This window comes from Balaenoptera ricei, chromosome X (genome assembly GCF_028023285.1).
Source record: "Balaenoptera ricei isolate mBalRic1 chromosome X, mBalRic1.hap2, whole genome shotgun sequence".
NCBI lineage: Eukaryota > Metazoa > Chordata > Mammalia > Artiodactyla > Balaenopteridae > Balaenoptera > Balaenoptera ricei.
Genome location: NC_082660.1, coordinates 110,163,672 through 110,180,814, shown reverse-complemented (window position 1 = coordinate 110,180,814; position 17,143 = coordinate 110,163,672). Strand labels below are relative to the sequence as shown.

General features: G+C 40.0%; 1 protein-coding gene across 2 annotated transcripts in view; it reads right to left on the bottom strand.

The window, feature by feature from the left end:
- GRIA3 (glutamate ionotropic receptor AMPA type subunit 3) overlaps nt 1-17,143 on the bottom strand; it is a 287,656-nt gene that overhangs the window by 88,612 nt on the left and 181,901 nt on the right. For both annotated transcript variants that reach the window (XM_059910318.1, XM_059910320.1), the window contains exon 6: nt 3,652-3,813. In XM_059910318.1, coding sequence (XP_059766301.1) covers nt 3,652-3,813 — 162 coding nt within the window. The remainder of the gene's footprint in view (nt 1-3,651; nt 3,814-17,143) is intronic.

The window sequence follows — 17,143 nt, the reverse complement described above, 5'->3', positions numbered from 1 at the left end:
ATATAGAATTCTGTTGATTTCTAAAAAAAAAATGAAGCAAAATGCCCTGGGGGGAATTTTCTGTCTATATAGTATGTCCCAATACAAGTGTGAGTGAATGCATTGTCATCTTTACAACTATCAATTTACTTTTCTGACTTTTCTCATGTTACTTTTCTTTCAGGGCCAAGTCATCAAGTATGACTGTAGCAGGGGGCATATGTTCTTTCATGAAAAAAAAAAATCTGTGTCTGCCCATTACATAAAGCCAACATGGTGGTGATTTTTTTTTCCAGCTGACTGCATAAATTGTCAGCAATCTTAATGTAGTCCTTTCCAAGCCATGCCAAAATAGCTATTTAACTTTCTACTTTTTCAGCTTCTACGGACCAATGTGTGACCATCTAAAAAAAAAAAGACCCCAAAGGAAATGTTCATAAAATATAGAATAAATTAAGCATCAGGATTTTAATCTCTAGACAATTTTATTTCCTAATCAAAAATATTGTACATAATTTTTTAACATGGGCTTTTTGTCTGTTTGCTATAGAGACAGGTTCCATAATGACTAGTACAAGTCAAAGTAATCCGAAAGTTGTAACCACCTATTTAAGTATTTCGTTTTCTTAAGTTATTTGAAGGGTCTTGCTTATAAGCCTGAACAATTCTTCTCACTAAGTTCTAAGAACTTTACATTACACATATCATGAGTTACCAATGAATAATCCAGAGCTGAAATTGTCTTCCTTCTCTTTTGTACACCTCTACAACTTCTGAACAGGCATAAATGACACTGTAGCACCCTTTTCATACTTTTACTCTTGTCCATTTTTTGTGCCTAGCTTAGTGCCTGACATTTTATAGATAACCCCTAAAATATTGAATAAATGAGGTTTTTTTCCTCTACCTATTGCCTGCTAAATCTAAGGATGGCAAAACAGTGGATAGACAGTTGTATGAAAATATAAATTAATATGAGCTCACCTAAATGTAGTGGGCAGATTTAGTCCATAAAAAAAAGATTTGAATCATCAAAGAAATGCAAATCAAAACCACAAGGAGGGACTTCCCAGGTGGCACAGTGGTTAGGAATCCACCTGCCAATGCAGGGGACACGGGTTCGAGCCCTGGTCCGGGAAGATCCCACATGCTGCGGAGCAGCTAAGCCCGTGCTCCACAACCACTGAGCCTGCGCTCTAGAGCCCGCGAGCCACAACTACTGAGCCTGAGAGCCACAGCTACTGAAGCCCGCACGCCTAGAGCCCTTGCTCTGCAACAAGAGAAGCCACCTCAGTGAGAAGCCTGTGCACTGCAATGAAGAGTAGCCCCCGCTCGCCGCAACTAGAGAAAGACGGCGCACAGCAATGAAGACCCAATGCAGAAATAAATAAATAAATAAATAAATAAATAAATAAATAAATAAGATGAATAAATTTAAAAAAAACAAAAAAATCCCACAATGAGATAGTATCTCACACCTGTCAAAATACCTATTATCAAAAAGACAAGAAACAGCAAGCGTTGATGAAGATGTGGAGAAAAGGGACCCCTCGTGCACTGTTGATAGGAATGTAAATTGGCACAGTCACTGTGGAAAACAATAGGCAGGTTCCTGAAAAAATTAAAAATAGAACTACCATATGATCCAGCAATTCCACTCCTGGGTATCTATCTGAAGGAAATAAAATCACTGTCTCAAAGAGATATCTGCACCCCCATGTTCATTGCAGCATTATTTACAATAGCGAACACATGGAACAACCCTGTGTCCATCAAATCATCAAATGATGAATGGATAAAGAAAGTGATATACACCCACACATATATACATATATAAAGTCATGTCAATTATATTTCAATAAAAATATATATGCACACACAGACACACATACAATGGAATATTATTCAGCCATAAAAAGAAATCCTGCCATTTGTGACACACAGATGGACCTTGAGGGCATTATGCTAAGTGAAATAAGTCAGACAGAGAAAGACAAATACTGTATGATCTCACTTATACGTAGAATCCAAAAAAAAAAGGAACTCATAGAAACAGAGAAGAGAATGGTGGCTGTCAGAGGTCAAGGCTGGGGAATAGGGAAAATGAATGAAGGTGGTCAAAAGGTATAAACTTCCAGTTATAAGTTCTGGGAACGTAATGTATATCATCGTGATTATAGTTAACAATCCTGCACTGTATTTTTTGAAAGCTGCGAAGAGAGTAGATCTTAAAAGTTCTCATCATAAGAAAAAATTTGTAGCTGTGGTGGTGATAGATGTTAACTGAACTTATTGTGGTGATCATTTTGCAGTACATACATACATCAAATCAGTATGTGGTATACTTAAGAGTAATATAATGTCACATGTCAATCATATCTCAATAAAAGATAAAGTCATCATCTTAAAAAAGAGATTTGACTACAAAGGATTCTCATAGGAATTGTGACCATATTTACTGAAGCATATGAGGACACCTGGCATGTGTAATGTAATCTGGCATGTGTAATGTAATCATTACAACTACAGAGAACCACTTAGATAGTAAGTGGCTTAAATTAATACAAAAAGATGTAAAAAAGATGTTTAACTTATGACTTTTCTAGAACATACCAATTGCATAAAGTAAGGTCCCACTTGTATTATGTTGATGTGACCCGTTCAGGGTGGACCTGCATAGGTGATTCAGAATGTGTCTCTTTTCTATGTCCCATTGTTCCTCCTTCTTCTATTCTTGCCAGGGAGGAAGGATATGAGGATGGGTATCTTGAAACCATGAGAAAGGAAATGTCGCCTCCCCTTTCCTTTTTTAGGGAGGGGCCTTGAGCCTTGACTCTGCTTTGATCCCTCATCTTGATCACAAGGATCCCACAGCCATGGTACATACATACTTTCACATACATATCAGGAAGGAAGAATTTAAAGTCTGTTTCATACTTGAATCAATGCACTGAGGGAATGGGTTACTTAAAAAAAATACATTGGAAGGATCCTTTGTGTAACATGAATAACTTTCCTCCCATTTATCTGTTTTAATTCCTGATTTTTAAATAATAGGATTTCAAGCCATAGGGGAACACATGAAAAATGTGCACTTTAAGCATGACTTTCTGCTTTCAGTGTTCTTCTCTTGATTTCATGAAAATGAGCAATTTAGGTAATCTAATTATTTAAAGATACTTTTGCAGGCAGGAAAACATTTCCATTCAATATATGTATAGGCAACATGCATTCTGTATTAGAGCCTAATTCACTTGGGTGTACTGAGATTCATGAAACTTAGTAACACAAAGCAATCACATAAATAATGTAAAATCTAATTTTCTGTTTCAGACTATCAATTTTCCTTACCTATTCCCACTGTCCTCACTCTTTGCCTGATTCAGGTTCTTGTAACATTGTAAATTATGAGCATATTAAAAATGAAATTCATTAAAAAATTAAGTTAACCTTCCCAAACGCTGGGTTTTAAAAGGCCTCCTTCTCAATAGCTTCTTTATTTGGGAATTTAGTTTTCAAGTGCGGCAGCACTATCTGCAGTTGTGTTTTAGCATCCTTGAAACACTTTCGAGGGACAACCATTTGATCACTGGATGGCCGTAAATATATAAAGGTCATACTGAGATGTTCTGGAAAGCTGGCCTAAGGTTTCTACACGTCGTGGAACATTACCTTTAGAGGTGCATTCTTGGCTTCAGGGAATTCCCTTTCATCCAGCCTCACCCAGCGCTGTATGAACTGTTGAACCATAGGGTTTTCGTTGTTGACAATCTGGAATCCTGTAATGTTGGCTCCCCCATGCATGACTCTTTCTAGCAAAATATCGGTAAAACCCTAGAAAGAGATTGAAAGAGAATAATGATTGTGGGAGGTCATGCATTCGTACTCATTGTATCTGTTGGTTAGAGTGCTAAGGAGGAAATGAAAGTTCCTTCCCCAGGGTCCTTCTTTAGCAATCAAGGAAAACCTGGACAGATTGTTATATGTCAATTATATCTCAATAAAAACCAAAACCACGACAAACAAACGACCCTGATATGGACTAATTCTTAGGGCACTCTGGCTCTGAAACTACAGGCATGCTGGAGAAAATATACATCCTTCCATTTTAGTGCCTGTGTCTTTAGTGTAGCTGCTGCAACGACAAACATAGGTGTCAACTTCAAATTTTTTTTTTCTTTCATTTACCTGTATTTTTAGTTTTTCTTCATTGAGTACAGATACAATGATTCACATAACTGGAAACTGTTGAAAAAGTTGACCCTAGCTAGAGGTATCAAAAACTCTTCTTCAGCTTAACATGCCGAATGCAGCAGATTGCTTCAGACTCTAATAATGAGTACTTTCAACATTTGTAATTTACAGAAATGTCAAAAAGCGAAACTGACAGCTTGGTTGTATATGATGGTACAAACCCCAGGGTATGTCTCACATGTGTCCATGAATGAGTTTTGACATCTATTTCATAGCATCCACCATTTTCTTCTTCTTTTGTCTCTTGCCAATTGCTGCTGATTCACTTCGGTCTTCAATGGGCTGGAGCCAATATTTATATTCATAAAGAAATGGGAAGAATTCTTCCTCTTTCCTTTAGATTCTCCTCCCCAACATTTACATAAAAAAATGTTCAAATATACAGAAAAGTTGAAAGAATCGTACAGTGAAAAACCAAATAGTCACTTCAGATTTTACAATTACTATTTTTCTATCCATTCATCAATCCATTTCATTTTTTGGATACCTTTCAAAGTAAGTTGCAGATATTAGTATACTTCATACCAAAAGACTTCAGCATGCAGGCCATTAACTAGAGTTCAGTGTTTGCAGTTTCCATCCTTCCTTTCTTCCTTTCCTTCTATCTTTTGGTAAAATTTACATCCAATAAAATGCACAAATCTTAAATGTACCACTCGATGAGTTGATAAATGCATACACTATATTACTCAAATCCCTACTATTTCTCTAGTTTTCTCTTTTTTTTTTACATTCTAAGTTTTCATTGAAGTATAATAATCATATAGAAAAGTGTATACATCTTTTTTTTCCCTTTTTTTAGAATGATAAGGGTTTTTTTTCTTTCTGGCTGCGTTGGGTCTTCGTTGCTGTGCATGGGCTTTCTCTAGTTGTGGCGAGTGGGGGCTACTCTTCATTGTGGTGCGCAGGCTTCTCATTGCGGTGGCTTCTCTTGTTGCAGAGCACGGGGTCTATGCATGCAGACTCAGTAGTTGTGGCTTGTGGGCTCTAGAGCGCAGGCTCAGTAGTTGTGGCACACGGGCTTAGTTGCTCCGCGGCATGTGGGATCTTCCCGGACCAGGGCTCGAACCCGTGTCCCCTGCATTGGCAGGCGGATTCTCAACCACTGCGCCACCAGGGAAGCCCCCACCTGCTTCTTTTAATTCTGCATTTCTTTAACGTGGTCAACAAGGCAGTCGTAGAAAATATTTCAGTGAAGCAGCTTTTTCAGTTATTACTCTCAGCCCCATTCCTCTTCCTTTCATAAGTGGTATATGAGCCAGTGGAGACTGGACAAAGGGCCAAATAGTTTGCATCACTGAGAACAATTCCTCCTTTCCAATGACCCCAAAGTATTTTTTAAAATTAACATTAACTTGTTAGGATGAGTTTTCTCCTAAAGTCCTCCTTCCTGAAAGAAACTAAGACTCAGTGTTTTCTCCCATTCGCTCCCCTCTGCACTACAATCGGCAGAGAGGCTTGCTTGTGTGTAAAGCCTAGCAGAGGCTCCAGATGGGGCTTAAGCCTAACTGTTATCCAACTCCCAACTCTCACCCCCTAAACAAATATACAAATAAAGAGCTGAGGGCAAAACTTGAACAAATGGCTTTAAGTCGTTTACTGTGCCAAACCATATTTGCCAGTTAACAAGTATTACACAAGAGCATTGAGCAGCTACCCATCTGTCTGCTGGCGGGGGTGAAGAGTGGGCTCTCTGGTGCTCTCCTGTGTCCTAAAAGCCTGGCCTGGGAGGTGGAGCCCCCTTCCTTGAAAGAAAGGGGTTGAGAATGCTTCTGCCACCGTGTTGGTCCCCAGGGCCAATGGCCACAGTCTGCACTAGGAAGTAGTATTTCTTGTGTCTTTTATACTTTGATAAGCATCACACTTCTGTTTACCTCATACCTTAGCATGTTAAAATGGCAACACAGGATTAACAAAAAGGAGGGCAAGAGAAAGGATCCCAGAAATCTCACGTCTGCCTTAAGGTATAAGAGCCAGCACTTCAGTCTGGTTACTCACCATACCACTCCTTTCCAGAAACATTTTACCTCACTACCTTTTTCTTACAAGAGATACTAGAGGAGTCCAACTCAAATCTACCTCACCAGTCACCTGTGCTTACTTCCAGGAGGCTTCACTCTGCCACCCAGGCCCCATGCATTCCCATTTGGCTGCCTTCCTCTCCAGTAGCGTACTGTAATTTGGAAGCGTCCTCACAGGCACGCTCAGCACTCATCTGTCTACCACACAGCGACCACACTGCTGAGGACCTAGGAGTTTCTCAGTCAACCCGTGTTTTATGACAGCCATATCTGGGATTAAGTTCTGGCACCCCTCAGACTGGAACCAGCCGGGCTGTCCTCGTGAGATTAAATGCGTCCACAGCAGCACAAATCAAGCCAGGGGAAGGTCACCTCAAATGGCTCTTCTGTCCAGCAAGACCTCCACGACACTAGCTCCTACCAACTGCCCTGAAGATTTACCCGTCCACACGTGCAGAATGCTTAACACAGCCCCGTGGACAAAATGGAGAGAGCAGAAGTGTGGTAGAAAAAGAAAGGAGATACTGTAATAGGCTTCTTTTGTTTTCCTGTCATTCTCATATGTTTATTTTCATGAGAAAGGCTTCACAGTGCTTACAATAACTGTAACAACAATAATTGTAAAATGGGAATAATGCTGATGAGGACCCCCTTCTATTTTAGTAAGAAGTCTGATGAAAAGTAGTATTTCCAATAAAATTGTACTTTTTATTTTTATTTATTTATTTTTTTAACATCTTTATTGGAGTATAACTGCTTTACAATGGTATGTTAGTTTCTGCTTTATAATAAAGTGAATCAGCTATACATATACATACATCCCCATATCTCCTCCCTCTTGCGTCTCCCTCCCACCCCTCCCTAATCCACCCCTCTAGGTGGTCACAAAGCACCGAGCTGATCTTCCTGTGCTATGCAGCTGCTTCCCACTAGCTATCTATTTTACATTTGGTAGTGTATATATGTCCATGCCACTCTCTCACTTCGTCCCAGCTTACCCTTCCCCCTCCCCGTGTCCTCAAGTCCATTTTCTACGTCTGCGTCTTTATTCCTGTCCTGCCCCTAGGTTCTTCAGAACCTTTTTTTTTTTTTTCAGATTCCATATATGTGTGTTAGCATATGGTATTTGTTTTTCTCTTTCTGACTTACTTCACTCTGTATGACAGACTCTAACTCCATCCACCTCACTACAAATACCTCCATTTCGTTTCTTTTTATGGCTGAGTAATATTCCATTGTATATATGTGCCACATCTTCTTTATCCATTCATCTGTCAATGGACACTTAGGTTGCTTCCATGTCCTGGTTACTGTAAATAGAGCTGCAATGAACATTATGGTACATGACTCTTTTTGAATTATGGTTTTCTCAGGGTATATGCCCAGTAGTGGGATTCCTGGGTCATATGGTAGTTCTATTTTTACTTTTTTAAGGAACCTCCAGACTGTTCTCCATTGTGGCTGTATCAATTTACATTCCCACCAACAGTGCAAGAGGGTTCCCTTTTCTCCACACCCTCTCCAGCATTTATTGTTTGTAGATTTTTTGATGATGGCCATTCTGATTGGGGTGAGGTGATACCTCACTGTAGTTTTGATTTGCATTTCTCTAATGATTAATGATGTTGAGCATTCTTTCATGTGTTTGTTGTCAATCTGTATATCTTCTTTGGAGAAATGTCTATTTAGGTCTTCTGCCCATTTTTGGATTGGGTTGTTTATTTTTTTAACATTGAGCTGCATGAGCTGCTTGTAAATTTTGGAGATTATTCCTTTGCCAGTTGCTTCATTTGCAAATATTTTCTCCCATTCTGAGGGTTGTCTTTTCGTCTTGTTTATGGTTTCCTTTGCTGTGCAAAAGCTTTTAAGTTTCATTAGGTGCCATTTGTTTATTTTTGTTTTTATTTCCATTTCTCTAGGAGGTGGGTCAAAAAGGATCTTGCTGTGATTTATGTCGTAGTGTGTTCTGCCTGTGCTTTGTAATAAGCTTTTATGGAGATGAAAGGAGAGATCTTGTTGCTAAAGGGCAAGAGTTGGCTGGCTCTTGGTCCTAATTCTCCCTCTGGCCTATTTGTGTACATTTTGCTTGTTTGTAATCTCTAATCAGATTCTATGGCTTGAATGTTGCCCTGGTGCCCAGCATTTAGATGCAGCAAGTCACAGTTCTCAAGGTTGAGATAATCAAGGCTGGATTCTCCCTAATCCCTCTGAAAAAACACTAATGCAACAGAGCTAACCAACAGTTATCAAGGACACAGAAGGGAAAAGGAGAAAACAGGTGAATGGTAGAGAAGGGGATATAAGGAAAACTGTCTGACTAAAAGGCAGGAGTTGGTTGACTGTTGATTGTCCTTCTATTTCTGATACTTGTTCTTCAAAAAGAATTATCTTTTTGTATCAAATATTGCTGAATTCCATGGTTCAAGTGGCACTGACAGTCTACAAGATTGTAAAATTTAAAGCTTGATTCTTTCTACAGCCTCTTCAGAGACACTAATGCGGCAGAGCTGACATCCAACAGGTAGGAGGGGAAAGGAGGAAAGAGAGAGAGAGAAGGACGATGAGAATTCAGAGAAACGTTCTGCTTAAGGGCAGGTTTGGTTGGATTCTAGTCTTCCTTCTCCTATCCCACCACTTTAAGGCATTACACCATCCCATAATAATCTTTGATGGATTTTTATTGTTATGACATCTATAACCCTAAAAGCAGGCCAAAGACCCCCCCAAACTTATGTAAAGACACTAACACAACACAGGTGATGATACAGCAGCCAGAAAGGAAAATGGAGTAAATGAAAGAGCAGGGGGTCAGTGGTAGGAAGATGGAAGTTAGGAAAGAAGTATGGGCTAAGGTGCAGGAGCTGGCCAGCTCCTGCACCTCCTCCTCCTCCTATCCCATTATTATTATTATTTTTAAAACCAATAGTACTAAATTTATTAAAAACAAATTTTTGGGGGGCCATCCCATGCAGCGTTGTGGGATCTTAGTTCCCTGACCAGGGATTGAACCCAGATCCTTGGCAGTGGAAGCCCGGAGTCCTAACCACTGCACCACCAGGGAATTCCCAGTACTAAATTTATTTTTAAAAATCAAAATGGTGGGACTTCCCTGGCGGCCAGTGGTTAAGACTTCGTGCTTCCACTGCAGGGGTCTCGGGTTCAATCCCTGGTCAGGGAACTAAGATTCCACATGCCGCACTGCGTGGCCAAAAGATAAAAAAAGAAAAAAAAAATTAAAATGGAGATTTAACATACCTTCCTCAATTATTGACAAAGCAAATAGAAAACAAAGACACAGAAATGGGAAGATTATAATAATACATTTTGATTTAACAGATTATCCCATAATTTTAAAGCATTTCATCCATTCATAGCCTCTGGTTAGATCTCCTCCTTAGGCTGGTGAACCACAGTCTTCAAGGTGGTAAAATTGAGGCTGAGTCTCTTAAAACCTCTCAAAAGACATTAACACAAAAGAGATGATCACCAAACATATGGATGGTATAAGGGGAGAATAAAAGGGGAGAGGTCAGTGGAGAAAGATGGAGGTTAGGAGAGAGGAGATGGTTAAGAAGGGAGATTTTGCTGGTTCCTGGTCCACCTCCTATATCTATCCCATTGTTTTTTATTTCTAGAAGAAGTTGCTAGAGTCTATGATCATGTACAACTATAATTGGGAAAATTGTAAATTGGGGCCTAAGTCTACCCATAGCTTCACTGAAATAACCAACACAACAAAGCTGACCAGCAAACACACAACAGGTAGGCAGGAAAAAAGCAAGGGGAGAGAGTGGTAGGAACAGACAGTGTAAAAGATGGATTCTGGCTAAAAAGTAAGAGGTGCCAGGGTCCTGGTCCTCCTTCTCTGATATCTAAATTTAAGACACTGCACTTTTCTAGAATATGTTGCTAGATTTTAGTTGTTGCGCTGGTCACACCCCCTCATGTATCCCTGAAACCCATGTAAAGACACTGAAGCAGAACAAGAAAACAAACCATGCAGAGTGTATAGAAAAGGAAATAAAATGATGGTGGCAGGGAGTATTCTGGTAGGATGATGGAAGTTAGGAGAAATGTCTTGATTCAGGGGAGAAGTTGGCTGGCTCCTGGTTCACTTTCTCTACCTGTGTGATTATTTTAAGACATCCCACTTGTCCATACCTCTTGCCAGAATTCACTGCTTGAGTTGGCTACATAGAGACCCTGAGGTGGGAAGATGTCTGTCTAAAAACTCTGAGCAGGAACTAATGCAACAGAAATGACCTTCAGGGCTTCCCTGGTGGCGCAGTGGTTGAGAATCTGCCTGCCAATGCAGGGGACACGGGTTCGAGCCCTGGTCTGGGAAGATCCCACATGCCACGGAGCAACTAGGCCCGTGAGCCACAACTACTGAGCCTGCGCATCTGGAGCCTGTGCTCCGCAACAAGAGAGGCCACGATAGTGAGAGGCCTGCACACCGCGATGAAGAGTGGCCCCCGCTTGCCGCAACTAGAGAAAGCCCTCGCACAGGAACGAAGACCCAACACAGCCAAAAATAAAAATTAATTAATTAATTATTTTAAAAAATTAAATATGAATTAAAAAAAAAGAAATGACCTTCAACCATCTGGATGATAAAGGGGAAAATAGAAGATGAAAGATAGTTATAGAAATTTGAAGTTGGGATACAAGTTCTGACTACGGAGCAGGAGTTGGCTGGCTCTTGGTCCATGGTCACCTCTTATCTCATTATTTTAAGGCATTGCATTTGTTCACAACTCTTGCTAGTCTTCTCTTTATGACTTGGTCACAGAAGGACCTCAAGTTGAGAACACTGGCACTGAGTCTCTCCAAAATCTCTGTAAGACGCTAGCACAACAAGAATGAACGCTAAACATGTGGGTGATAAAGGGGAAAATAAAGGGAGGAAGGTCGGTGAACAGAAGTAGTGCAGGGACCAGACAGTAATACATGTGAATACAGATGGATTTTTAAATTATTATCACAAAATCCTTGTTTTAGAAAAAGTATAAGTTTGACTACCAATCTAAATATATGATAAGTTTACAAGTTTTTACTTTTTAACTCATGCCCTTGGCTCAGAACAAAAGTAATATTTAAAGTTCTTTAAGTCTTTTTAGTTTGTTCTCATTTTTGTTTCAGGGTTTAAGTGCCTGATGCAAGCACTTCTTCCAATAGTAACTGCTTTAAAAAGGACAGAAAACCCATATCCTTTTATTTAATACATAAATTTAAACATGTCTGACTTCAAAGGAAATTTCTGTATCATGAATTCTGTTTCCTCACTGAGCTTCATCTACTATTAAAAATTATATACTTTAAAATAATATAGTTTGACCGAAGACAAAATGCATTCCAGTAGATTTCTTTGATATTTTTGTGGGAAAGGATGGCTCATTTTGTTTCAGCAGGTTTTGCTGTTTTATAGCAACTGCTCTATTGCTTCACTGAATCATAGCAGTTCATTTGTTGCTTAAAAATCAGTTTCTTCTTCTGGCATCTCCCATCTAACCAAAGATATTAGAATTTCTTCATTTTCTTTTTCTTCGCCTTTTTCCATTTAAAATTTTGAGTGTGTGTATGTTGGGGGGGCAGTAGATTGTCATGATTCTCACATAGCTGGGCTCTGAGAATCTACTTTTTCAACATAAATGTTACTCAGTTATGATAAATAACATTTATGATACATAAAATACCTCAGCCAATGAATTTGTTACATTTTAAGGCTTAGAGTCTATAAAACAAATTAATTTCTTGTTTTCTTTTGGAATTTTCAACTCGAATTCACTTTGAATGAGTTTCCAATTAGAACCTCTCTTATACTCTAGAACCCCCTTTTCTAATTGTCTACCAACTAAATTGACTTCCTTATTCCATGTGTGTCTTAAAAAGAATGTGCCCCAAAGCAAAGTTGTTATATTCCCTTAAAATCTCTTCCTCTTCCTGTATCCCTTCTTTCAATTAATGGCACTTTAAGCCTATTGGGTCACTGGGTATGGGGCCCAAGCACCTGTCTTTTTTTTTTTTTTAAATAAATTCAACAAGTGACTTTGAAGCACAAGTGGGTTTGAGGACCACCAGCCTAGTTTATCGTCCTGGCTTCTTAGCTGGTGATCCAACTTCCAGTTCTTTACCTTTCCAGTTTATTCTTTGCATAATAAATTTATCTTCCTAAAATATCTGTTAGAGCATAATACTCCTTTCCTCAAATCACTGCAATGATTCCCTACTTTCTACAGACATACTGACAGCTGAATATCTTGACTTGACCTTCAAGGATTTCCATTATCTGTTATCTTTTGTTCTCTTGGCCTTATCCACACCTTTTCCTTCAAGAGACCTCATGCTCTAGCCACATTGCTCCCCTTTAAACCTTGGTACCTTTGTTCTGTTTCCTTTGTCTAGAAAGGGCCGTCACTTCATCACTTATAGCTCTGGGTGTCTACTGAAATTTCATTCTTCAAGAGCCATTTCAATTAGTAAAATAATGACTAAGAAACATCTATATTAAATTTGTCTCTATATTCTCTACCAGATAGTAATAAGGCCAATTGTGTCCCCTTTTGCCAATTATTACATAGGCTCTTGCACATTGTTGACTGCTTATGGGCTCTTGTCCTCCTTCATTGTCGCATGCCTTCCCATGCTTTCCACGTAATACGTTCATGTGTAAACTCCACAATATTATTGCTTAGTGGCTCTGAGGTTCCAAATCCCCTGCTGTAGTGAGTGGAATTTCTGTTGAGCCCATTTTATTATTTCATAGGGATTTTAATAACTAGAAGTGATGATCAGATACTCAATGATTTTTGTGTGTTTAGATTAGATATCAAATTCTAGTGCTCCTTACATTTCACCAATTTGGTTTGCTTGAAATTGTGTTTTGTTTGTTTTGTTTTGTGCTCACTGCCATGGTGGTCTCCCTTCCTTTGGTTGGTCCAGTAAACTGTATGCAGAGGGAGAGATTAAAGGAGATGAGAGAAGGCAGAGAAAGGTTGGAGGCAATCCTAGTGCTCACAGATAGGGCGAGTTGAAACTCTACTTCCTCACTTTCTATGTTCTAAGTATCTGTACACTTGACTATTTGCCTCTGTGCAACAATGGCAACATTTGTTGGAAATATGGATATAATCTCAGAAGTTATTCCTTTGAGAAGGAAACTACTCATTTAGATTTGTAAGCTCTGCTATATTTCATCAATTGCATTGCTTCTCAGTCACATCACATCTGTTTGAGCCAGTGACTGTTGCCCACATCTGAACCCAACAGTATAAAACCAACCATGACCTCTGTGCCTAATGCAAGGCCTTGTAAGCTACTTTTGATTAAGTCTCCAAGGCCATCTTTTACACAGACACTAGTTACACAACTGGCATCCAAAGACAGATTGTCCTTGATTTGAGAATAGCCAGACAACTCAGTCTTCCAAAGATCCAGATGACTTTGGTATCATCCTGTCTCCCTTGATTCATACATATAGTACTGCAATTCAGTTTCCTTCTGGTGAGATAATTGAGATTTGGAAATAGATATATTCAAGGCTTACTTTTAGGGCACTTATTTTTAAGATATTATGTGGCGATTTCCTTCATATAATATTATTGTTAGGGTACATTTTGTACAGAGAGGAAAACAGAGACAAGATAAGTTGGGTGACTTTCATTGAGTTGATGGTAGATTATGGGTGAGAAATGAGAAAGGTGGCTTGCCTGTATGGAAGGTAAAAGCAGTAGAATGAGGGGTGGAAGGCTGCCAAGGAGGAGTATCTGTCTCAATTTGGATGAAGGCTGGCTCTGCCTTTAGTGCCATCTGAATTGTTCATCTGGGTGATGCTTTGATGGGGAAATGCACGGTAATTGTGGTGACTCAAGTTATCAGATTGCTAATGAGAGACACAAGTCTTTTTCTAGAAGCAGATCCATCCTCCTGGGAGGATGTAATGCACAGAGTTAAAGATTACACCATATAAATTAGCACTTGATTACAGGTTGCTTGTATTGTTCACTCACTGTTTTATTCTCTAATCCAATTAACAAACATACTTTGAAACCTTCTAAGTGCTATCTGTTGGTACAATGGCGAGCCATATCCAACTTGGTCCCTAACCTCACAACACTTTAGTCCAGTGGGAGTTATCTGTATGAATATACAAATAATTACAAGTTGACATAAATGCTATTAGTGGGAAAAATAGGCACTGATCTCTTTTTTATTAACAGTTATATTGAGGTATAATTTAAATACCATAAGATCCATCCATTTGACACTGATTTTTTTTTTAAAGCAGAAATCAGGTCATGTCTCTCCCCTGCTTGAAGTTCTTCAGTGGCTTTCTGATGCTGTTGAAAAGAGCTAAAACTTAGCCAGGCAGTAGGCCTTAGATAATCCCGATCTTGTCGCTCACTCTGCTGTAGCCAAAATTGCCTTCTAACAGTTCAGAGAGGTACCAAACTCTTTTCTGCCTCAGGACCTTGGCACATGTTGTTCCCTATGCATTACATGAACTTTCCCTGATTCTTCATATAATTGGACCTTTCTCACCATTCAGATCATTGTTTCAAAGTCACCTTCTCTGAAAGCCCTTCTCTGGCCATACTATGCAGAGTTTTGACTCCCCACCCTCTGCCTTCTCTTCATTCCCAGCACAGGTCCCAGCACCTGTTCTACCTCCATGCCAGTGATCCTAAGTTGTGCCAGTTTGGTCTGTTCAATATGCTTATACAGTTCTTAAAGAGACCACCTTCTGTCTTCCTTGTAGTAGAGTGAACAAGGTATTGGGCATATATGTGGTATATAGAAAAACGAACTTGTTATAAAAATCTTTAGAGTAGTGCTACCCGAAGTATGTGTGGACTGGTGCTGGTCTGCTGTTTGTTACCAGTCAGAGATGATAGAAGGAGAGAAACTGAATATAAGCCTTTAGTTTATAAGCAAGTTGACAGAGTAATATGGCTGTTGAATCTAATACTAAAAAAACTTGGGCTTGTATTTTATATGTCTTGTTTTGTTTATTTCATGTTTTTTAGTAATTTATTGTTGTTGTGCTTTTATTGTGTGAATATTTGGGGGGAAATCTGGCCCTTCTTCACAGATAATTTGAGAAGCACTGTTTTAGCAGATATGACGTGGGAGGGGCCCGGGGGAGAAAACAGAATTTTTTCAATGCATCTTGCTAGAACATTGAGTAGGAAGTGATCTTTCCTTGTTAATTTCAGGCAGGGGGAGGCAGGGATGGTTGGCTATAATGGAGGCGTTTTTGGAGAGGGGGAATGAGAGTCTCAAAGTTGGCTACTTTAAGCTGACAATTGCCTGTGCCTTTCTAAATGCACGGTAGGACGTTGGACCCCTGCCCAGTCCCCACTCCTCATTCCCTTGATACTCTGCTGTATCCTATCTTCATTTGGAGAAGAAAGTGAATCCTGAGCCACCAGAGAAGCTGTGTACCCAGGGGAGGTGACTGGGCTCCTGGCATTGGGGACCAGGGGGGATTTTTCCCTTCAAGCTCACCTCCTTTGCCGGTAAGGCCGGGCTCCAGCCCAGTGAGCTCTGTGTTTACATGCCATCTGCTGAGGTGTCAGTGATCACAACATGACTTTGAGCATTTGAATTTTTTATTTAGAACATTAAAAATGGAAGTACAAAGGAAGGGAAAGAGTAGAGAACAGAACAAGAAGACCTGGGAGGGGAAGGGAGCAGAAGGGAACAGTTGTTATTGGCAAGCAAAACAGCATGACTCAGTCTCATTCAAACTTGTTTTCTCTTTAAACAAAGTGGGCCCCTCTCTGTTTCAGGTACATCCCTAGATCTGGGAAGCTGCAGAGTTCACTTCTCCAAGCTCTGGTTACTCCTGGATGCTTCTTTGGAGTTCTATTTTTTTGACTAATGCTTTTGCTTTAGTAAAATTTTAGAAAAATTAGATATAATCTAGTACTCCCCATCATTATTTTCTGGCATACTAATCATATGAATGGGGCAGGTGGCGAGGGAAAGAAAGAAGAGAGAGCAAGAGAAAGAAGGGGGATGAGAGAGCAGGGGAGAGGAATGTGTGTGTGTGTGTGTGTGTGTGTGTGTGTGAGGGAGAGAGAGAGAGGATGAATATGAATGTAGCAGGGGAGAAGACAGTGATGGAGATGTAACTGGTGCCTGCTAAGATACATTTCATATTGGCCCATTGGACGCGTTTCAAACCCAGATTCACAAAGCTGTCCTTGTTTTTTTAAGCCTTTTTCCCTCTGATTACTTCACCCTCATAAATTTATAGTTTATACGTCATTCATATACATTTATGTCTTTGCAAATGTTCTTATGTGACCTTTGTGGGGCTGGCCTTCTGTCTCACTGAGATGCTTGAGTGGGTAAAATGAGAGGAGCGAGATGCTCTTGGTAAAGTGTCTGACCAACCTGGGCTGGAAACCTAGCTTGGCAATGGATTAGCTGTGAGACTTCAGACAAGTCATGTATCTTTTCTGAGCCTGTTTCCTGATCTCTAAAAAGCTTGGGGAAATGGGTGGGTAAGAAGTCTCTCCTCATTGGAGACATTAAAGGAAAAGCCTAAAGAAAACAGCTGGCACAGCAGGAAGGAGTCTCAGATAGTCAGCTCTCTTCCCCCTTTCTCCCCTGGCACAATGGCTAACTTGATCACCTGTCCTACGGCCCTCTCCCGCTGGCAGCTGACATTACCTAACTTCCACTTGTAGGGTCCACAACTGTCCCCAACCCTGGGACCAGTCTCAGCCTAGGCAAGGAAACCGTCGGGTCTTCTAAGGCAGAGGTTAACTGGCGCAGCACTGAATGAGCCCTACCATGGCTTACAGTTTCCCCTGGGCGCCTCAAATGCTTGGAGATTTTTGCTTTATTTGGGGGGCTGGGTACTGAACATCTGTTGTTGG